The sequence below is a fragment of the Arachis ipaensis genome, chromosome B05, assembly GCF_000816755.2.
Source record: "Arachis ipaensis cultivar K30076 chromosome B05, Araip1.1, whole genome shotgun sequence".
Classification (NCBI taxonomy): Eukaryota; Viridiplantae; Streptophyta; class Magnoliopsida; order Fabales; family Fabaceae; genus Arachis; species Arachis ipaensis.
The window spans coordinates 129,687,345-129,711,259 of record NC_029789.2 but is presented as its reverse complement, the minus strand read 5'-3'; the positions used below and the strand labels follow the sequence as shown (position 1 = coordinate 129,711,259).

Below are 23,915 nucleotides of genomic sequence, written 5' to 3'. Positions count from 1 at the left end.
ATACTTTATTTTTATATTAATTTTAATTTTTTAATAAAATCTAATAATTTATATAAAAGTAACGCATGTAATGCGCTGCATAAAGTTTGTTGTCCTTGTCTTAGACGTACCCATAGTCCCATACCCAGAAACAATTGAGAAAACTATTTCCGCAGAGATAGCAACGTCTAGTCGTCTATGTCTTCGACCAGAGAGCAGAGAGCTCTCCCTCAAACTTAACAGCGAAAGTGGGAATCACTAAAATGTTGTCATCCTCAACCTCAACGATCACTTTCATTTTTAGGTATTCTCTTCTCCAAATCCCTAATTTTGTTTCCTTCCCTTCCTCTTCATCTTCATTCTCATCCCTTCACTCTCATTCTGTGCCCCCATCCACTCGCCAAGTTGATGAAGCTGTTGATTCCTTCACTCGCATGCTCTCTATGCGTCGTACTCCTCCCATCATCCAATTTAACCAGATTTTGGGGTCTCTTGCCAAGACCAACCATTTCCACGCCGCCGCTTCCCTTTTTCAGCAATTGCAAGCCAGGGGAATTGCGCCCAGCATAGTCACTTTGAATATCTTAATCAATTGTTGCTGCGGCATGGGTCGTATGACGCTTGCTTTCTCTGTATTGGCCAAGATTTTCAGAATGGATTATCAACCTAATACGGTAACATTGAATACACTCGTTAAAGGTCTCTGTCTCTGTGGTAATGTTGAAAAAGCACTGCACTTTCATGACGGAGTGCTGGCTCATGGATTTCACTTCAACCAAGTCACTTATGGGACCTTGATCAATGGCCTCTGTAAGGCCGGACACACATCAGCTGCTATTCAAGTGTTGAGAAACATCCCACGGTATGGCATTGCTCCTGATGTCTTCATGTACAGCGCAATTATTGATAGCCTCTGCAAGGATACACTTGTAAGTGATGCTTTTCATTTATACTCTGAAATGCTTGCTAAGGGAATCACTCCCGATGTTATCACATACAGTTCTCTCATTTTTGGATTGTGTCTTGTGGGTCAATATAAGGAAGCCATTGATTTGTTAAGTGATATGGTGCTTAGAAACATTACTCCTAATGTTTATACCTATAATACTTTGGTTGATGGGCTATGCAAGGAAGGAAAGATCAAAGATGCTAAGAGTGTATTGGCTGTAATGGCAAAACATGGTGTGAAACCAGATGTGGTTACTTATACCAGCTTAATGGATGGATATTGTTTGGTTAATCAGGTAAATAAGGCAAAATATATATTCAACACAATGGCCGAGAATAGAGTGTTTCCTAATGTTCGGAGTTACAATATCATGATTAATGGCTTCTGCAAAAGTAAAATGATGGATGATGCCTTGAATCTCTTCGAAGAGATGCGTCACAAGAACTTGGTTCCTGACACGGTAACTTACAATACTCTAATTGATGGCTTGGGAAAATCAAGGAGAATCCTTTGCGCCTTGGAGCTTCTTGAAAAGATGCATGATCGAGGTCAACCCGCTGATATAGTCACTTACAGTTCTTTGATGGATGCTTTGTTCAATAACAAACAACATGACAAGGCACTTATGTTATTCAATCAAATGAAAGAGAGTGGCATTGATCCAGATATATTTACATACACCATACTTATAGAAGGCCTGTGCAAAAATGGAAGACTTGAAAATGCAAAAGAGATTTTTCAAGATCTTTCCATTAAAAGCTATCACCTAAACACAAGGATATACACTGTTATGATAAAGGGGCTCTGCAAAGAGAGCCTACTTGATGAAGCATTGGCCTTAAAGTTGGAAATGGAAGATAATGGTTGCTCTCCGGATGCTGTAACTTACGAAACAACTATTCGTGCTCTGTTGGAAAAAGGTGAAAATGATCAAGCGCTGAAACATTTTCATGAAATGATTGCTAGAGGCTTATTGAAAAGACACTAAGGAGAAATAAATCAACTCAAATTAATAAATTTTCTGTTGTCAAAATTTGTACAGAACTTGGTAAATTTTATATCTATTGGGTTGGAGGATTTGGGAAATGCCATGAACTCACTATCACCTTGATTTTGGTTATCTCATTGTTATTGAATTAATTGTGAACTTGTGTTATTGGCTGATTTTTGAGTCTTTGTTACCATGGCTATCATGCATCCTGTTTCGGCGGATTTTCCTAGTTGTAACTGGTGGCTTAGTGCTTAAGATTTCTTGATAGTAATTAAGAGCTCATGATTTGTCTGCTGAGCAACTGTGCTTTATTTGACTGAATCTTCTTAGAATTCTTCTAAAAGACTGCGGTGGCAAGATTAATGACATGGATTTATGATTTTCACTGCCATCTTTGAAACAAATACATATACTAAATGCATGACCCCACTTTTTTTGTTGACAATTTCAACATTTTTGCTATTTTTCAAAATGTGATCATAGGTGAAGAAACCTGTATACTAAGTCTGTGATTACACTTGATGTTTCAAATAAAAAAGGTTGTGCAAGAAGGAATTTCTAGGAATTTGGCTAATTTAGTTCAAATATGAATTATCTTAAAAGCTTTGTTCATGTTCATAATTAATGTTACTCGGCTTTAATTCTTAGAAATCAATTGAAAATATGTACATTATGTTCATTTCCATAATTAATGTACAGTTGTAATTAATGTTATCTTAAAACCCTTGTTCATTTTCATAACTAATGTTACTCAGCAGTTAATGCTTAATTGAGTTATTTCATTATTTCTTGGTTAAAAATCCTATATAGGGATTATTACATTGTTCTTCTTTAAAATCATGTTGAAAATCTTATTATTAAAACATGGTTTGGAGTTTTGTTGTCTGTTATCAGCTACACCTGTCATGAAAGATTTGGTGATTCTAATGCCAAGCACAACTATTTCTACACCTATTTCTTTGGTATTTTCTAAATCTTCTCTGCATTGTGATGAGTGGGGTTAGAATAAAGAATTAAAAGTGAAACAATGTTGTACAGATTGAAATTGCATTTGTTCTTGTAGAATATTTTTGAATGCTAATACAATTTCTTTTGGCACAGACAATATTGAAGATCTCTAGTATGAATTTTCCTTTATACTTGGATTTCAGTTTGTCCCTTTGAAATAATTGCGAGACACTTGATTTAATATTTTGTCAGCGTATTTGGTTTCTAGTTGAACCCACCATTCGATTATAAGCTTCAGATTCAGTTTTAGATGGAAGTGAATAATAGCTACTTTCACAAAAATCACTCTTCAGATTAGACCAATAAACATAAAATGAATTGATCTCAAACAAGATAGAATATGGTTGATGCTGCTATAAACTTTGAGGAATCAATCTTAGCATCATAATGAAATTAGGTTGTTCATGTACTATTTATTAGGATGGGTTGTGACTGGATGATAGTGTTAAGTACTGCAGAGATCCAAATTTGCTGAAATAATGGCGGTGTTGAAGGCATTGCAGAAGCAGATCGGTGGTTCTCAAGTGTCGAGAACCAGAGACCTGGTAGGAGATTTGGTTGTGCATTGTGATTATGAATAGAATATGTATCAATAACCAAGGCAAGACCATTGGAGTTACCAAGAACTATGAACACATTGTTGATGTTAAAAAGATATGAGTTTCAAAATTAATCATTAACTAGTATTTTTGCTCGTAATGTTATTATGGGAATATAAATCTTTTGAAACTACGTCGACTTTATCTTAATTTATAGATTATGACAAAAAAAATTAATATTTATTGAATCAAACTATTTTTACAAAAAGATCATATGAGATTTTTATGTGAATAATATTATGAAATTATTTTTAATTATATTTAATTATAAATTTAATATATATTTTATAATTTTGTGAATCTATTTGAATTATGTTATTTTATTAATTTTATTTCTTGTAGAATAGAAATATAAAAAGAGATAGAGAATAAGAGAAAAAGATAAAGAAAAAGGAGAGAGTGAGTTTGTTAATTTTGGAGGGAAAGATTTTATTATAATTGTAATGAAAGAATACCACGTGATACATTTTAGTTTATCAAATTAGTAATATCAAATATAAATTATAAATTATATATAGAGTGGAAAGGGTAGAGAGAAATAATAGAGAAGGAGAGAGAGGTAGATAAGACTATGGAGGAAGGGAATTTATTAATTTTGGAGAAAATATTTCATCTTAATTTTAATGAGAGTATCATGTGACATTTTGGTTGTTAAATTAGTAATATAATATAGTTATATTTTAATTTCAATATTTCAATTTTTATTTAATTTTAATTGCAATTAGAGAATATAATATTATACATTTTTGTTGTTAAATTTATAATTAGTTATTTATAATGTATATAAAAGAGATAGAGTGGATATAGGAATAAGAAAAATAGAGTAGGTGAAGGAGGAGAAAGAGAGAGGGGAAGGAGGAGAGAACTCTCTAATTTTGGAAGAAAATTTTTTTATTTCAATTATAATAAGAGAGTGACATGTGGCACATTTTGGTTATAAAATTAGTAATATATAATGGCTAATAGATATAATAGATATTTTTTAACTATTGTTAATGATTTTAGTCACTTTACATGGATTATTTTATTAAAATAAAAAAGAGAAGTGCAAAATTATGTAAATAATTTTATTAATTTAGTTGAAACACAATTCAACTTTAAAGTAAAAAATATCCGTTCCGATAATAGATCAAAATTCATTTTACATGATTTTTATGCTTTAAAGGACATTATTCATCAACGAAGTTGTATTGAAACCTTTCAACAAAATGAAAAGATAGAACACAAGTATCAACATATTTTAAATATAGCTCATGCTCTTATGTTTTAATCTAATTAACCATCATATTTTTTATCTTATGTCGTTAATCATGCTGTTTATTTACTTAATCGATTTTATCATCTGCAATTAATTCTAAAATGCCATTTGAGGTTTTTTTTAATCATCCACCAAATTATTATGACCTGCTTATGTTTTGTTTCTACCCTAATGGCAAATAGATCAAAATTTGATCTAAGAGCCAAAAAAAACTGTATATTAATTTTTAACATAGTTTTAAACGATATATTATTTATATTTTAGAAGCTAAAAAAATTGAGATTTTTAAAAAAGTAATTTTTTATGAAATGTTCTTGTCCTTAATCACAAAAAATGTCCAATTTTATACGCCCACCCCAACATCATCAAACATACCTCAAAAACAAAATTCAGTTAGTCTTTCTTTTGGGTCAGAACCTATTCGGCTATTCCTATTGACCCACACCTCATTTCCACTAACCTATCTATTTTGATATTTCATCTTCACCTACACCACTAACATCTCTCGTTCTTCCTTTAGTCTCGACCGAAGTCTCACCAAACCAAGACACATCTCAATTCTCTATATCCAACACAACACCATCATCTCCTTCCAGATCCTTTTCTCTATCAGGCCCATCATCACCGTCTCCTTCATTAGAGAAGCCCCTTCTTTTCTGTCACAGCCACCGAGCTCGTTAACCACCAACTTACCTTTAAGATTATGTTTGTAATTTTTCTCTCACATGCACAAATTTCTCTTCCTCAATGTGTCTTTATCTAATCTGAATAGTTAAATCAAAGTCTTTCAAGAACGCCAACAATCATTCTAGTTGGCGTAGTGCCATGAAAGATGAACTGGATGCTCTTGAGTTGAATAAAATTTGATATCTTATTAATTGTCATGCAAGTATCAAGTTGATTGACTGTAAGTGGGTTTACCAAATCAAACTAACGTAAGTCAGATGGTTCTATTGATAGATATAAAATGCGTTTTGTGGCTAAGGAATTCACTCAGATTAAAAGTGTTGATTTTTTAGAGACATTTTCTCCTGTTGTCAAGGCTACTACTATCAAATTAGTCCTGGTTTTGGCATTCATGAAGCATTGGTTTATACACCAACTAGATGTCAATAATGCTTTCTTGAACAGTAACTTCTCGGAAGATGTTTATATATCTCTGCCCCTTGAAATTGTGCCAACTCTCCCAAATCAATGTTGTAAATTGTTGAAATCTTTATACATTTTACGACAATCTAGTCACATGTGGTATGAAAAACTCTCCAGTCTTTTACTATCTCATGGATACCAGTAGACTATTTCTGATTATAGTTTGTTTGTTAAATTTATTGGTGCTAAAATCTCTATTCTTCTAGTTTACGTTGATGATATTATTATAATTGAAAATTTTATTTCTGAATTTGCTGCTTTTAAAATAATTTGGAACCAACATTTCAAAATTAAAGATTTGGATCCTTTGAAATATTTTTTGGGTATCAAAGTTGTTCAAACCGAAAAAAAAAATTCTCTCAAAAATTTTTGTCTTGATCTTTTAGAAGACTCTGGTTTGTTAAGTGTCAAACCAGCTTCAATTCCCATGGATAGTGATACAAAACTTCATCAGGATGACAACCCCCTTCTCTCGGATCCCTTTGTCTATCGACGTTTGGTTGGTCGCCTCATATATCTTACCACCACGAGACTAGACATCTTGTGTGTAACACAACAATTAAGTCAATTTATGGCGTTTCCTACTCAGTCTCATCTTCAAGCCGCAAAGCGAGTATTGAGTTACTTTAAGGGTAGCCGCAGAAAAGGAATTTTTCTCTCTAGAAGTTCAAAAATTCAGATTCTTAGCTTTAGTGACTCTGATTGTTCTGGATGTCCTAACACTCGGTGATCTTTAACAGGCTATTGTTTCTTTTTGGACAGTTCTTTAGTCTCTTGGAAGACTAAGAAATAAATCACATTTGTCCGCTCATCCACCGAAGTAGAATATCGTACACTTGCCAACACAACTTGTGAACTTCAATGGATACTCAATGTGTTATAATTTTTACGCATCTCTCCAATCCGACCACTAGTTTTATATTATGATATGATACGGAATTTTTACAATCTCGCATAAATACCGGTAAGTGTACCGGGTCGTACCAAGTAATAAACTCAAGGTGAGTTAGTGTCGATCCCACGAGGATTAAGGAATTAAGCAAGCAATGGTTGATTGAGTATTCTAGTCAGATAATTCATAGTTTGATTAGGAACAATTGACAATAGAAACATGAAATGTAAATGACTTAAACAATAAGTAAATGGAAGTAATAAATGACTTGAAAATAAAGAACATAAATATAAATTGTTGGGAATTTAAATTGCTAGAATGTAAATACTGTGAAAGTAAATTGGAAGAAAAATAAATTGCAAGAATGTAAATGAAGCAATGAAAATAAGCATTAATTGAAAGCAATTAATAAAGAAAGAGAATAATAGAATAAGAGAAGATCATTGGGGTACAGAGATATTGAATTCTCTGGATTAAATAATTTTTCATCTCATCTTCAATCATACAATCATTGATCTCTTAGTAAATCATAAGTGATTAAATTTCAATGTCTTGGTAATTTAATCTCTCTTAACTTGATCAATTGCCAATGTCTTGATCTAATTGCTCATGAGAAGAGATGAAAATTGGTCTCTGATTTAGAGCCACACAATTTCATAAATCAAGTCATGGGTTATGTCATATATCAATCCTAAACCCAAATTCACAAGAATTGGGAGAAAGATAAGTTCAAGTTTTTATAGAATTCAAGTGAGATTTAAACTATCTTTCAATAGACTTGTATTCTTTTAGTGAAGAACGAAGATGAATTGAAGATAAAAAATAAATCACAATTGATCCATTAAATTCAATAGAGCTCTTTTCTCCCATAAAAAGAAAATTAGCCACTCATGGCTTACAAAATATAAAAGATAAGAAAATGGAGAAGAGTGGAGCAGAAGAAGTCTGAATCCTCCCTCCAAATGTCCCTTTCATCCTCTATTTATAACTTATCTAAATCACAAATTCAAATTACATTAAATTCAAATTGAAATCGAATTCTTGGGCTTAATCCACTATTTTAATCCTTGGAGAATTTGAGAAATGAATGAAAAAATTGAAGCCTGAAAATTGAGGTTAAAAGACACATTTTTGCTTCTCAAAGACTAGCCCAAATTGGCCTCTATTACTTGCTGTGGCATGCCAAGTGGTTAACGTGGGACGCCTGCAACATTAATTCAATTTATGGCACAAATTATGCTTCTATTTTGCTTCAGCGTGGGATGTCACAAAATTAGTGTAGGACGTAAAACGGGGGTCTTGGTACACATGACATTGTTGAAATAACCACTTGTGCGTATGCATAGGGCATGCGTACGCATGAGTTCACTTATTTTAACAATTGTGCATACGCATGGGGCATGCGTATACACAAATGCCGTTGGATGCCAGCATCTTTACGTTGAACGGTATAAGACTCAGAACTTTTGAAAAAGGACTATCATGAGCTAATTTCAAATTCAGTATTTCTGTAACTTTAATTTCAGAAATTTCCTTATTAAAGAAAATTAAAGCAAGTTTCGATTGACCGAATTTGAAATAAATTAAGATTATTATCCAATTTTACAATTATTGAATTATTTTCTATATTCAAATTATAAAGTTGGTAGTTGTGAAATAATAAGGATTTTATATGACTTGGACTAAATAATTGATATTTTAAAATATTGATACTGCTGTTTTGGGAAGATAAAGGATTTAATTATATTATTTCTAATTATTTGATTTGGACATTTTATTGAAAATAATTTGTAAAATTGATGAGCAAATAGTATTTTCTATATACAATTAGTGTTGGATTTAATTTGGGTTTCAATTATTATATTATTCCCAATTTATTTGAAATTACCAAATTACCCCTAATCCTAATTTTCAAAATAATGAAACCCCAACCCAGTGACCCGTTACCCGACCCGGTTCCCTTCACCCACACTCAGCAGCAGCAGCTAGGGGTGTTCAAATCCAAACCGATCCAAATTAAACCGCTCATCTAATCCAATCCAAACCAAAAACCGATTAAAACCGCACTAATTCGGATTTGATTGGATTCTATTTTTTGCAAACCGCTGGATTGGATCGGATTTCGGATCTACTTTTCATAACCGATCCAATCCAATCCAAACCGCACAATGTGCTATAATATTATTATTTTATTATTATATTTACAATTATATTTATAACATGTTCAATTTGTTATACATTTTTCTATTATTCATGTATTATTATTATTTAATAAATATTTTATGTTTAAAATATTATTTATTTATTTATTTTAACTAACCTATAATTTTATTTTTATTGTTATGTTATCGTTGGCTTTTTAACATATGTAAAGACTTGTTATGTCATTGTTGATTATTTAAAATTTGATGTTAAGACTTGTTATATGTATTTATTTTTTTTATTTAAAAAACCGCAAATCCAAACCGATCCAAACCGCACCGCGAACACCCCTAGCAGCAGCAGACCTTTATCTCTTTCTCCAATTCGATGCGCAGCAACAGTAGAAGGAACGAAGAGAAACGGACTAGAGAGAGAGATGGAACGGAGCTGCGACCAGGGAGATGGGTGAGCCGCGCTGCTGCCCGTGTTGCCGCTGGTCCACCTTGGAGCCACCGTCGAGCTCGCAAGTGTGGGGGAAACACAGCGCCCCGACTTCATCAGAGTTCCGCCGTCAAACCCTCATTGCCGCCGCCGTTCGAATCGCAATCAGGAGAGGGAGAAGGTGCGAGCTATGGCCGGAGGGGAGAAGGCAATGTGTCTGGAAGCTGCACTGCCGTCACCATTGCCGAGCCTCAGTGTTGTCGTTGAGCTGCTCTGCCTCACCGTGGCTGAGCTCCGTCACTCCCTGTTTCTCGGGCTGGTGGTGTTGCTGCTACTGCCATCAAGAGAGACGCACAAGGAGGAGCCCGACGTGCATGAAGAAAAAGGCTGAGATGGTTCCTGTCACTGCCGCCTACCTCCACCACTGCCGAACTGCTGCTCTGAGGTGCTTAGCTGAAGCTTCAGCACTGTTGCCGGAGATCTATAGTTGCCGGAAGACACCGCTACTGTTGCTGCTGGAGGAAGAGGAAGCCTTGCCACTGTTCTGGTCACCGGGAGCAGTCCCGTGGCCATCGGAACCGCCGCCGGGGATGCCGCTAATTGGCTCAGTCACTTCTTCTTAGTCACGGTAAGGGTCTTGTGATTAGCTTTGGTCCTTTTTGAATTCCGAGAATACTATAGTCTCTGCATGTTGGTTTCGGTTGTCGTGATCGGAATTTGTCGCCGCTGCCGCTTGAGGTAGGTGGCTGCCGAGCTGCCGCCGAACCGGCTCGGAGACCGCCACTGTTTCGGTTCAGCCGTTCTTTCTTGGTTTTGGTAAGTAAGTATATTTCGAAAGAGCCTCGCGTTAGTATTTTATTGTGTATGGTTAATGAATATGAGTTCTGATAGCGTGGGGTCGAGTCCTGATTGTTGTATGTTGCGATTAGAGTTGTTGAGACTGTTGCGAAAGTGGCTTGGAGCTGAGGTTTTGGTTGCCGTCAGTTCGGTTTGAGACAGAAAGGACTTGATGAGGCATTTGGGTTATGGATTTGCGTTTTGAGGTAGGGGCGCTTTCCGAAAACTACAGTTTATTATTGGAATTATTACATATGGATACTGATGTGAGATATGGGGTAATTAGTGATTGTATCTGCCTTATGTATTATTTGATTGACTCGAATGATTATGGAATGTTGGCTTGGCTGAATTATTGTGTGGCTTGTGAAATGTAATGTTTGAAGTTGATTCTTTAAATATTTGAAATCTGAATTTAATCCGTTGAGGATTGATTTGAATTGAGTTGATTATTTTGATGATGTGAAAGATAGAATACTTTAAAATTCAGCCTGGGTTGCTTTAATTGATTTGGTCTTGATAAATGATTTATTGTTGAACCGATTCTTTAAAGCTTTGGAAATGAGTTAATCTTAGTTTCAGTAAGTATTATTGTTTCGAAAGCCCTGCGTTAGTGTTCTATTCCGTGTAATAAAGTGTTTACGATGTTGATGGTTCTAGGAGTTAGAATCCAAGTTTACCTGTGGCGTTGAAGTTGTTTCTGCTCTTGAGAGAGAGCGAATGGAGCCGAGGTTTTGGTTGTCGGTGATTTCGGGTTGAGAGAGAAGGTCCCTGTGACGCGTTCGGGTCATGGTTTTGCGTTTTGAGGTTGGGGCTTTTTCTGAAAATTATATTTTATATATTGGAATTATTACATATGGATACTGATGTGAGGCAATGCATATTGGTGATTGTATCAGTCTTATGTATTGTTTGGTTGTCTTGAATTATTATGAATGTTTGTTTGACTGGATTGTTGTGCGGCTTTGTGAAACGGAATGCTTTTGAAGTTGATTCTTTTTAAAGATTTGAGATCAAGTCTAATCCGTTGGGAATTGATTTGAGTTGAGTCTATTTTCTTGAAAATGCGAAAAATAGAATACACTTTTGGGTTTAGCTTGGTTTGCTTTAATTGATTCGGTTTTGATATACGAATTGTTGCTGAACAGTTTCCTTAAAGTTTGGAAATGAGTTAATCGGTTGATAATGATTTGATTTTGAAACGGGTTCCTTGAAATATGAAAATGAGTTGAATGTTGGATTCAGTTGTTTTTGGACTAATTTTGGGTTTTGAACCGTTGATAAAGATTGTGGATTGGTTTGGATGGGACCCGGAAAGGGTGGCAGAGTCCAAGTTTTAGGGGAGGTGTTGCCGAAATTTCGGTAGAATCCGGGACTTTACTGAAACGTTATTCAGAAACTTACGAGTTAAAGACTTCTACTATTTTATCTGAATTATTAAGAAAGGGATGACTAATGCTTCTGAAATGAATTATTAAAAAGGAAATTGCAATTTAGTCTTGTTTCTTAAGAAAAGTATTATATTTCCCTTGTGAATAAGTTATTTAGATGAAACTTATGCTTTAAGGCTGTTTTAAATGTGAAAAGGGTTTATGCCTTTGAATTTGACTTGAGGGTTTCAATTAGAGAAGTTTCGGTGACTTTGAAATAACCTGAACGTCTATTGACAAGCTTCATTCTAAAATGTTTTGGGAAAAGTTTTAAGTACTCTTTGAGTTCTGAATTTTTGCAAGACAAACAATTTTTGAGCAGTTTGAAACGCTTTAGAATTTCTCATGGGGGTGGAAGCTGGTTTTTGTTTAAGTAAAGGAAACGGCTTTGAAAGAAGTAATTGATTACATGGCTCGGTTTCACTTAGATCCTATTTTATTACTCAAATTAGGAAGCCAAGGTTTTAATGATTTTAAGTGAATTTGAGGAAATGAGTTATGTTATTCTCCCCTAAAGACTTGGGACTCTGCCGAGAAACTTTTGTAATAGAATCCCGTTGTTGGATGGATGATTTTGAATATTTCAAAATAAATCCTTAACTTGCTATGGTTATGGAAGTTTTGGAAAGAGGATGCCGAGAGTGGCATTGTTTTTAAAAGGGGAACTTACTTTGAGTAAAAGTGGCTTATAAGCCTGAGATGATTTGAAAAACGAGATCTTTAAAGCCAAGGCTGAAAAGAGCTGAAATTTGATTTCAGAGTAAATTGAATTGAGAAAAAGTGATTTATGGCTTTGAATAATGATTTTATGAATTTGATGATGTTGGATGGTGGAAGTGCTGTTTTGTTATGAGCCGGAATGACTGTATATGATTATAAATTTTGGCTGGTTCTGGATTGAACTATGAGCCGGATGGCTGACTGTGAGTCATGAATTTAAGCCGGATGGCTGAAATGAATGTTGATTTATGGCTGAGAATAAATGCATAAATGTTGTGATATTGATATTGTGATTTTGCACTTCCACCTATCTGAGATACGAGTTTCCCTGGGTGAAAGCAGTGGCTAGCCACCATGTGCTCCAGGTTGAGACTTGATACTCTGCTGACCCTATGTTGTAAGTGTGGTCGGGCACTGTGAAAGTCCTAGATGAGCTCGCCCCCGTGAATATACACCAGTGAGGTGTTGGATATGGATTATGATTATGATCACGATGATGATCGAGAATAACTCGAGTTGGGGATGCACAACAGTGGGGTAGTCCAATGGTTAGCTACCAGGACTTGTCGGGTTGGCTATATAACCGACAGATGATATCATCAGCCATTAGGACAGGCATGCATCATATGCATCTATGTGACATTATTTGGGTGTGCATATTGTACTTAGTTTGCCTTTGTGACTACTTGTGATTAACTGCTAATTGTTCTACTTGCAATAACTGTTTGTTTGTGCTTGAACATTCCTATTTGTGTTTGCGGCTGAGACTCTGTTAAACTGAGGTGACTGGTTGTTGGTTGGATTGTTTGGGCCTAGGGCCGTGGTTGAAATGAGATGGACCGATGGTTGGTTTCAGTTTTGTGTTTCTGGTTTGGAAAAGTTTGAAAGGCTAATTTGGTTTAGCTTAGATAAACCCTTTTGAAAGGCTTTTGAGTTTTTAAGAATTGAACGGTTCCTCTTTCAGAAAAGATTTTAGATTTCACTTTTATTGTAAACCGTTATTTTTGAAAAGAGGTATAAGATGGTTATTAATCACTGGTACGGCTTACCTTCACGTATTCTATTACTGTAATTCCCAAAAACCCTCTACTGAGAACCCTTTCGAGGATGATGTTCTCACCCCCTACAATTTTCCCCTTTCAGGATATGGACGCAGGAGTCACGAAGAGTTTATTTAATTATTGTTGAGATGATCTGTATTGCTTTAGTTATTATTTATTATTCCCTCGCCTCTATCTTTATACATTCTGTAAGAGGGATAGGAATTGTATTGGTTAATGCTTGTAATATATATATATATATATATATATATATATATATGTACTCTTTGCGAGTTTTGTAAGTTGTATTGTATGTATGGATGTAAGTTACCTAATAAAAGTACCTTGGAGCGGTGTTGCGGTTTAAACTTTTAAACAGGCTCATATTTTAGTATAAAATAGTATAAAAGTTGTCGTAATGTCTGAGCTATCAGAGTAGCGCAGCCGAAAGCGTGAGCTTTGATACATTATGGTATCAGAGCGGTCCTTACTGTAGAGCTTGAGGAATAGACCGACTATGCTTCAATTACATACTCTGAGCGTTTGTCATGTATTAGATCTTGTCGAATGACGAGAATTAGAGCTTTATACACATGACGGTCTATTGATTAACGCTGTTAGTCTTGCATTGCATAATTCTTGGTATTAAGCTTGGCCGGCTTAATACTAGCGAATTATGTATATGAGAGCACTAATGGGTTATCATTGATGATATACGAGTTTTGAGTAAAGCGAATCGCGAGTTTTGGGAACGATAGAAACTATTTCTCGAGGCTATTCAGTGGTGTGTCTTGAATTTTGTTCGAGTCGACCTATTCTTTCATATCCTAACTTGAAGTTCTTGTTTGCTAATCCTTTTGAAAAGTAGTTTGATTTTTCAACTCTATTCCTCTATTCATATGCATTCTTGTTTGATCTTAATTGCATATGCTTGTTTGGAATCCTTGTTGCATCTATCTTCCTCTGTTTGAGTTCTTCTTGAATCACGTATTCTTTGATATACTTTTGAACTGTCTTCATGTGCTGTGCCTTTTTAACTCCGGATTCCGAGTCCATTCTTAGAGAAAATTTTGATTCAGTTTTTCTCTTATTTGACAGTGATTACAGCCAATTTTGAGATTTTTATAAAAATTACTGTTGATTAGATATATACTTATCTATATATGAAACTTTGAAGATTCCTTATCCAATTTAACAACTATTTATTCCTGATGCCTCGCCTGTACTTTTACTGGTTTATGGAACTGCACTTGCTTAAAATACAATTTGACTTTCTAGTAATTTTACTATAGTTCCAATGCACATCTTTATTTGATTATGTATCCTGGTATTTTTTTTTTCGAAATTCTGGAAAAGAAGAGATCCTTCGCTTTTATTCCGATTGACTTTCGTTGATAAACTTTACCCAAATTATTTTTGGCTTGAGTTTGGTTTAGCATACTACATTGTTTATGCCATTGTGATTCTTTTGAAAATGTTGGACTCATAGTTTTCTTCTTATGAGCGGACTAATTCTCCCATAAGCTTTTCATCTTCATGAATGTTATACTTGATTCTATTTTAATTATTCTTCTACCTCTTGTGAACACTACAATCAATCTCAACTTCCCTTCTCTGGTGAATCTCATTCTTATATGAGTCAGTTTGATTCGTTTCAAAATAGTGCATCGTTTATCCTCTCATTGTCTCTACCAGAGTTTTAGTCAAAGATCTATCATTGAAAAATTACTAATAATTGAGTTGTCTTTTCCTATGACTTTTGTATTCTTTTGGATCAATTGAAAGCTTGCTTGATGTCTCATGCCTAGTGGATTTTGTTTGAACTATCTTGATTTAAGATCCTTTTTTGTATGGCTTGACTCTTTTTAAGTACATCCTAATTTTCTGAATATCCTTCTGAGAGGGTGATTTCAAATATAATTTTGGAGTCTTGTTTCGGACTTTTTGAAGTTTTGAATTCTTTTTGAAGAAGTTCTAAACCAAATCTATTTTTCTGTTGCCTGATTGTAATTGAAACCATTGTTCAATTTTGACAAAGTTGATTTAAAGTTGGCATGCGCCATTTTAAATGGAGTTTTGGGAAGCTTCCATAGTTATCGGAAACCTGTCCGTTCGTAATGCACCACTTATTTCCTTTACCAATTTATAAGCAAATTTTTACCTCGAATTTTCTTTTCTAAATAGAGTTTAACTTACTCTTTCGTCCTTGCTATAATTTTTATACACGCTTGTTTGAATATGAACCTTGAAAATTTTTGAACAAGCATTTGGATTTTCTTTCGAGTTTTATGATTTTCTTTGGTTAGAATGTGTGCCTAACAATCTTTCTAAAATATTTGAGGAAATATTTTAGCGCTTAACCAAACCTGTGTACATGTTATTTTTAAAACTCTACATGATCTACATCAACATGAAATTTGTATTAAAGCAAAGCTACGTTTATGCTTTTGTTACTCTCTTGAAGGATGTTTGTTGTTTAACTTCCCTTTCAGACTGCGAAGTGATTTTTTTTGCAAGTTTTCGATTCTTTTATGAAAAATGTATCCGGAAGTATTTTAATCATGCTCTTAAGTTCTGTGAGCTTTGTCTTGGGTTTGAGATATTCTTTTCTATATACCTCATACTTGTTTGACTCAGCATGAATTTGTTCAAACTAATGCGCTGATTTTCTTCTTATTGATCCTATTGAATTTCTCTGATCCAAGGGTTATCTTTGAAGTTGTCAATTGAATTATTCTAGCAAACTTCATTGCTTGAGCATCCTTGTTTATCTGGAATTGGATACAATCTCTCAAATCTACGAGCATTACCCTTGACAATTGTCTCTCCGTTCTAAATCTTGTATCCTTCTGAGTAGACTCGAGAATTGTTTAGATGTCATGTGCGCGATCTGTAGATGTAGTAGCACGATGCGTTAGTTCTTTAAGACATGATATGTGTATATGGAAGGTGAAGCGGTAGGTGTGTAACGTTATGAGGAGTTGTGGTAGCTTTGTTTCTTGTGTAACGTTATAAGGTGGGTAGAATGTAAGACCCAGAACTTTTGAAAAAGGGCTATCATGAGCTAATTTCAAATTCAGTATTACTGTAGGTTTAATTTCAGAAATTTTCTTATTAAAGAAAATTAAAGCAAGTTTTGATTGACCGAATTTGAAATAAATTAAGATTATTATCCAATTTTACAATTATTGAATTATTTTCTATATTCAAATTATAAAGTTGATAGTTGTGAAATAATAAGGATTTTATATGACTTGGACTAAATAATTGATATTTTAAAATATTGATACTGCTGTTTTGCGAAGATAAATGATTTAATTATATTATTTCTAATTATTTGATTTGGACATTTTATTGAAAATAATTTGTAAAATTGATGAGAAAATAGTATTTTCTATATACAATTAGTGTTGAATTTAATTTGGGTGTCAATTATTATATTATTCCCAATTTTATTTGAACTTACCAAATTACCCCTAACCCTAATTTTCAAAATAATGAAACCCTAACCGAGTGACCCGTTACCCGACCCGGTTCCCTTCCCCACACTCAGCAGCAGCAGTAGACCTTTATCTCTTTCTCCAATTCGATGCGCACCAACAGTAGAAGGAACCAAGAGAAACGGACCAAAGGGAGAGACGGAACAGAGCTGCGACCAGGGGGAATGGGTGAGCCGCGCTGCTGCCCGGGCCACCGCTGGTCCACCTTGGAGCCACCGTCGAGCTCGCAAGTGTGGGGCAAACACAGCGCCCCGACTTCATTAGAGTTCCGCCGTCAAACCCTGCTTGCCGCCGCCGTGCGAATCGCGATCAGGAGAGGGAGAAGGTGCGAGCTATGGCCGGAGGGGAGAAGGCGCCGTGTCTAGAAGCTACGCCACCGTCACCATTGCCAAGCCTCAGTGTCTTCGTTGAGCTGCTCTGCCTCACCGTGGCTGAGCTCCACCACTCCCTGTTCCTCGGCTGGTGGAGTTGCTGCTACTGCCATCAAGAGAGACGCACAAGGAGGAGCCCGACGTGCGTGAAGAAGAAGGCTGAGATGGTTCCCGTCACTGCCACCTACCTCCGCCACTGCCGAACTGCTGTTCTGCGGTGCTTAGCTAAAGCTTCAGCACTATTGCCGTAGATCTGTAGTTGCCGGAAGACGCCGCTGCTGTTGCTGTTGGAGGAAGAGGAATCCTTGCCGCTGTTCTGGTCACCGGGAGCAGTCCCGAGGCCACCGGAACCGCCGCCGGGAATGCCGCTAATAGGCTCAGTCACTTCTTCTTAGTGGCGGTAAGGGTCTTGTGATTAGCTTTGGTCCTTTTTGAATTCCGAGAATACTATAGCCTCTGCATGTTGGTTTCAGTTGTCGTGATCAGAATTCCTCGCCGCTGCCGCTTGAGGTGGCAGCCAGGCTGTCGCCGAACCGGCTCAGAGACCGCCACTGTTTTGGTTCAGCCATTCTTTCTTAGTTTCAGTAAGTATTTCTATTTCGAAAGCCCTGCGTTAGTGTTCTATTTCGTGTAATAAAGTGTTTACAATGTTGATGGTTCTAAGAGTTAGGATCCGAGTTTACTTGTGGCGTTGAAGCTGTTTCTGCTCTTGAGAGAGAGCGAGTGGAGCCGAGGTTTTGGTTGTCGGTGATTTCGGGTTGAGAGAGAAGGTCTCTGTGACGCGTTCGGGTTATGGTTTTGCGTTTTGAGATAGGGGCTTTTTTTGAAAACTATATTTTATATATTGAAATTATTACATATGGATACTGATGTGAGGCAATGCATATTGGTGATTGTATCAGTCTTATGTATTATTTGGTTGTCTTGAATGATAATGAAGGTTTGTTTGACTGGATTGTTGTGCGGCTTTGTGAAACGAAATGTTTTTGAAGTTGATTCTTTTTAAAGATTTGAGATCGAGTCTAATCCATTGGGAATTGATTTGAGTTGAGTTGATTTTCTTGAAAATGTGAAAAATAGAATACACTTTTGGGTTCAGCCTGGTTTGCTTTAATTGATTCGGTTTTGATATAAGAATTGTTGCTGAACGATTTCCTTAAAGATTGGAAATGAGTTAATCGGTTGATAATGATTTGATTTTTGAAACGGGTTCCTTGAAATATGAAAATAAGTTGAATGTTGGATTCAGTTGTTTTTGGACTGATTTTGGGTTTTGAACCGTTGATAAAGATTGTGGATTGGTTTGAATGGGACCCGAAAAGGGTGGCAGAGTCCAAGTTTTAGGGGAGGTGTTGCCGAAATTTCGGTAGAATCTGGGACTTTACTGAAACATTATTCGAAAACTTATGAGTTAAAGACTTCTACTATTTTATCTGAATTATTAAGAAAGGGATGACTTATGCTTCCGAAATGAATTATTAAAAAAGAAATTGTGATTTAGTCTTGTTTCTTAAGAAACGTATTATATTTCCCTTGTGAACAAGTTATTGAGATGAAATTTATGCTTTAAGGCTGTTTTAAATGTGAAAATGGTTTATACCTTTGAATTTGACTTGAGGGTTTCAATTAGAGAAGTTTCAGTGACTTTGAAAGAACCTAAAAGTCTATTGACAAGCTTCACTCTAAAATATTTTGGGAAAAGTTTTAAGTACTCTTTGAGTTCTGAATTTTTGAGCAGTTTGAAACGCTTTAGAATTTCTCATGGGGGTGGAAGCTGGTTTTTGTTTAAGTAAAGGAAACGACTTTGAAAGAAATAATTGATTATATGACTCGGTTTGGCTTAGATCCTATTTTATTACTCAAATTAGGAAGCCAAGGTTTTAATGATTTTAAGTGAATTTGAGAAAATGAGTTATGTTATTCTCCCCTAAAGACTTGAGACTCTGCCGAGAAACTTTTGTAATAGAATCCCATTGTTGGATGGATGATTTTGAATATTTCAAAATAAATCCTTAACTTGCCATGGTTATGGAAGTTTTGGAAAGAGGATGCCGAGAGTGGCATTGTTTTTAAAAGGGGAACTTACTTTGAGTAAAAGTGGCTTATAAGCCTGAGATGATTTGAGAAATGAGATCTTTAAAGCCAAGGATGAAAAGAGCTGAAATTTGATTTCAGAGTAAATTGAGAAAAAGTGATTTATGGCTTTGAATAATGATTTTATGAATTTGATGATATTGGATGGTCGAAGTGCTGTTTTGTTATGAGCCGGAATGGCTGTGTATGATTATGAATTTTGGCTGGTTCTGGATTGAACCATGAGCCGGATGGCTGACTGTGAGTCATGAATTCAAGCCGAATGGATAAAATGAATGTTGATTTATGGCTGAGAATAAATGCATATATGCTGTGATATTGATATTGTGATTTTGCACTTCCACCTATCTGAGATACGAGTTTTCTTGGGTGAAAGCAGTGGCTAGCCACCACGTGCTCCAGGTTGAGACTTGATACTCTACTGATCCTATGTCGTAAGTGTGGCCGGACACTGTGAAAGTCCCAGATGAGCTCGCCCCCGTGAATATACACCAGTGAGGTGTTGGATATGGATTATGATTATGATCACGATGATGGTCGAGAATAACTCGAGTTGGGGATGCACGACAGAGGGACAGTCCAATGGTTAGCTACCAGGACTTGTCGGGTTGGCTATATAACCGACAGATGATATCATCAACCACTAGGACAGGCATGCATCATATGCATCTATGTGACATTGTTTGGGTGTGCGTATTATACTTGGTTTGCCTTTGTGACTACTTGTGATTAACTGCTAATTGTTCTACTTGCAATAACTGTTTATTTGTGGTTGAACCTTCCTATTTGTGTTTGCGACTGAGACTCTATTGGACTGTGGTGACTGGTTGTTGGTTGTATTGTTTAGGCCTAAGGCCGTGGTTGAAACGAGATGGACCGATGGTTGGTTTCGGTTTTGTGTTTCTGGTTTAGAAAAGTATGAAAGGCTAATTTAGTTTAGCCTAGATAAACCCTTTTGAAAGGCTTTTGAGTTTTTAAGAATTGAACGGTTCCTCTTTCAGAATAGATTTCAGACTTCACTTTTATTGTAAACCGTTATTTTTGAAAAGAGGTATAAGACGGTTATTAATCACTGGTATGGCTTACTTTCATGTATCCTATTACGGTAATTCCCAAAAACCCTCTACTGAGAACCCTTTCGAGAATGATATTCTCACCCCCCTACAATTTTTCCCTTTCAGGATATGGACGCAGGAGTCACGAAGAGTTTATTTAATTATTGTTGAGATGATCTATATTGCTTTAGTTGTTATTTATTGTTCCCTCGCCTCTATCTTTATACATGCTGTAAGAGGGATAGGAATTGTATTGGTTAATGCTTATAATATGTATGTATATACTCTTTGCGAGTTTTGTAAGTTGTATTGTATGTATGGATGTAAGTTACCTAATAAAAGTACCTTGGAGCGATGTTGCAGTTTAAACTTTTAAACAGGCTCATATTTTAGTATAAAATAGTATAAAAGTCGTCGTAATGTCCGAGCTATCAGAGTAGCGCAGCCGAAAGCGTGAGCTTTAATAGTTAGGGTGTTACAAACGGCACAGCTTCCAAGCCCAAATGTATTGCTTTTGGCATTTGGAAAAAGTGTGTCCTTGAATTTCAAAGTGTGTCCTTTATTCCAAAGCGTGTCCTTAGCTTCCTCCTTTGTTCTTTTGATTTTTGTTTCATTTCCTACACTTATAAAAGCATAAAACAACTCCAAAGAACATTGATCAAAGTACCAAAAGTTTCAATTAAAGTAAGGAAAATCTCTAACTTGAATTTATAGAAAGAAATACTAAGTGCATGTTTGGGCGCCATTATTTTGTTAAAAAAAGATCTTTTTTTAATGAAAAAAGATCTTTTTTTATTTTTTAATGTGTTTGGCAAATTTCTAGTAGTAATAGTAAAAGCACTAGTAAAATCAAAAAAAGATCTTTTTTGAGAAGCTGTAATTTACATCTTTTTTTAAAAGATCTTTTTTCCTTAAAAAAAAGATGTTTTTCGTGTAATAAATGAACAAAAAAGTACTTTTATATTGTTATACCCAAACATAATTGATAGATAAAAAGACCTTTTTACATGAGATATCCAAACATAAAATTACTTTTACTTCTCTATAAGATCTTTTAAAAAAAGATAACTCGAAAAAAGATCTTTTCTCAAAAGCTCACCCAAACAAGCCCTAAGAATATAGATTAAAAGTATGAAATTCCTAACAAAAACACTAAGTTACTACCACTATTTAAAGAAATAACAACTAGAAACTACTAAAGATGCATGCATCATGATAATCAGAGTACCCTTTATATTGTTGCTAATCCGATTTTTTATGAACAGATCAAATATTTGGAGGTTGATTGTTATATGGTCCGACAATAAAAAATTCAAGTTAGAGTGATAAAACTTCTCTACATTTCTTCTTCTGGACAGCTAGCTGACATCTTCACCGAATCTTTGTCTCCTCAACCCTTTCATCTTAATCTCACAAGCTCTTCTTGATATTTTTCATCCTCCAACTTACAGGGACGTATTAAACCACTCTTTCATATTAGCCTATAATAACAACAAAGAAGTCTCACACGAATTTATAAATTCAGCCCAATGAAATACATAAATTTAATCATCATTTTAGCTTTTATTGTTTTATTTGCTATTGTCGTATCCTTATTTGTTTTTTATCTTTCATAGACAATAATAAATATATATTTAACTTTATTTTTATAATTTTTTAATAAAAAACACAAAACACAATATTTTTTATTTTTATTTTTTTTTATTCTTTCAGTGTTTTATTACAAAATACCAAAAGATTAACAAACTAACTCATATATATAGTATATTCCCTCACAAATTTAATGTACGTTTCTGAATTTTGTTCATCAGATTCATGGGATAATGGTGGCATAAGCTAGTGAATACTATTTTATCCCAAATTACTAAATTTCAACTCCATTTAAAAGTCTTTCTCTGGCAATGGCGGAGTTACGTTAATGGAAATTAAATGGGACAACTAAATTAATAATTAAAGAGTGCTATAAGGTTAGTTAGTTTTGTGATTTATAGTTATTATTAGTCATCATTAATATTTTAATAATGTGAAATTACATCTAATTATGTGAAATTATTCACTTTTTTTATGTTAGTCAAATTTTAATAAAAATACTGATTTCTTAGACTTTCTCTTAATCTTAATAATTTGTACATATTAATGCATATATAAATTAGAATTTAAACTTCTGACACTTGTTTAAGTAGATAAATAAACTAATCACATTACCAATCCAAGTTGATTAATATGAGTAAGTGAACTAATCAATATCTATTTATACTAATTATATATGAATATTTAATTATGACTAAGTCTACCTATTCATACTCTTATTCCACTTTGAGCAGAGCTTTCTTGATGGACAAACCCATTGAAAATAAGAGTTCCTTACTCGGTAATCAAAAGTCAACGCTTCTTCTATATGCTTTGTAACATTATTACAAGGAAATCCCCTAGAAAAATCTCAAGAAATTACACACCATATTCACGTACAATCATAAGCTAAGGTACCCTCTACAAATATATATCCACTAAAATGTTACACCACATTCATCATTAATTATCAATCATTGTTATTAGCTATCACAAATCACCATCATCAACATGTGTTTGAGATCATTCAGGTGCAGTTTTTGCTGCATCTTCGTCACACTCTACACCCTATTCCTGTGCTTCATTCTATCTATATTCCTATTTTGGATAATCATATCTCCATCAATTGTCAAATTCCAAGTAACCAATGCTTCCCTCACTCAATTCAATCTCACCAACAACAACACCACATTGAACTACAAATTCAAAGTCAACATCACAGCAAGAAACCCTAACAACAACGTGGTGGTGTACTATAGGAGGATCACCGCATACGCGTGGTACAAAGACAGGAATTTCGCTGCCGTCAACTTGGCGCCATTTGATCAAGGTCACAAGAACACGACCCTCCTTCAAGAAGCCGTGTTCGAAGGACAAAACTCGATTCGACTCGGCTCAAAGCAAATCGCTGAGTACAACATGGAGAGGAGTGTGGGCATTTTCAATGACTTGGCCGTCGATTTGGATGTTAGAATAAGGGCTAAGTTTGGGAGGTTCAAGAGCAGCCGATTCAATCCACCGGTTGTTCAGTGTCGCCGGCTCAGGGTTCCTTTGATTTCGAATGGTAAACCGCCGGCAGCAACTTTTAGTGTTACAAGGTGCAGAAGTAGTAATTTCTTTCAAGATCGTGATGCCGAAGCCGGATAACCCCCTTAGAAATATAAATATAAGTCTTGAGTATTTGAATTTGCAATTATATATATATAGCATAAACAAATATAAGTATATACTTATAATACCAACAGAAATTCTTTTCTTACATGTATTACTTTGATTTTCTCATCGACTTGTATTCTATTTCATTTTATTACATGAAATTTGTTGTCGAGTTCTTCTAATTTGTCTGTTCCACTATTACTGCTATATAGAAAATGAAATTTACCCTTTTTTT

The 23,915-nt window shown here is 34.9% G+C and overlaps 2 protein-coding genes and 3 long non-coding RNA genes across 6 annotated transcripts in view; 4 read left to right on the top strand and 1 right to left on the bottom strand.

Moving 5' to 3' along the window:
* LOC107644122 (pentatricopeptide repeat-containing protein At1g62930, chloroplastic-like) lies at positions 99-2,084 on the top strand. 2 transcript variants are annotated; one of them, XM_021102747.1, is made up of 2 exons: positions 106-283; positions 385-2,084. In XM_021102747.1, exon 2 carries the CDS (start codon positions 414-416, stop codon positions 1,914-1,916), a length of 1,503 nt encoding a protein of 500 aa, XP_020958406.1. In that variant the 5' UTR covers positions 106-283; positions 385-413; the 3' UTR covers positions 1,917-2,084. The 2 variants fall into 2 exon arrangements, with proteins under 2 accessions (XP_016203413.1, XP_020958406.1); XM_016347927.2 differs by having other exon boundaries at positions 99-2,084.
* On the top strand, positions 10,110-10,466 carry LOC110263012. Its single transcript, XR_002348020.1, has 2 exons — positions 10,110-10,224; positions 10,338-10,466. It is a non-coding gene; the product is annotated as an uncharacterized LOC110263012 (long non-coding RNA).
* Positions 15,635-23,915, bottom strand: part of LOC110262517 — a 20,571-nt gene continuing 12,290 nt past the window's right edge. The window contains exons 2-3 of the long non-coding RNA XR_002347142.1: positions 19,811-19,821; positions 15,635-15,644 (exon numbers count right to left, since the gene is read on the bottom strand). This is a non-coding gene — a long non-coding RNA (uncharacterized LOC110262517). The remainder of the gene's footprint in view (positions 15,645-19,810; positions 19,822-23,915) is intronic.
* LOC107642078 lies at positions 16,999-20,819 on the top strand. Its single transcript, XR_001620602.2, has 3 exons — positions 16,999-17,706; positions 17,780-17,890; positions 20,582-20,819. It is a non-coding gene; the product is annotated as an uncharacterized LOC107642078 (long non-coding RNA).
* On the top strand, positions 22,935-23,785 carry LOC107642077 (NDR1/HIN1-like protein 10). Its single transcript, XM_016345397.2, has one exon. It carries the CDS (start codon positions 23,036-23,038, stop codon positions 23,669-23,671), a length of 636 nt encoding a protein of 211 aa, XP_016200883.1. The 5' UTR covers positions 22,935-23,035; the 3' UTR covers positions 23,672-23,785.

Excerpts from the sequence above, each read along its gene's own strand:
- LOC107644122 (XM_016347927.2), top strand. The coding sequence starts at position 243 with ATGTTGTCATCCTCAACCTCAACGATCACTTTCATTTTTAGGTATTCT.
- LOC107642077 (XM_016345397.2), top strand. The coding sequence starts at position 23,036 with ATGTGTTTGAGATCATTCAGGTGCAGTTTTTGCTGCATCTTCGTCACA.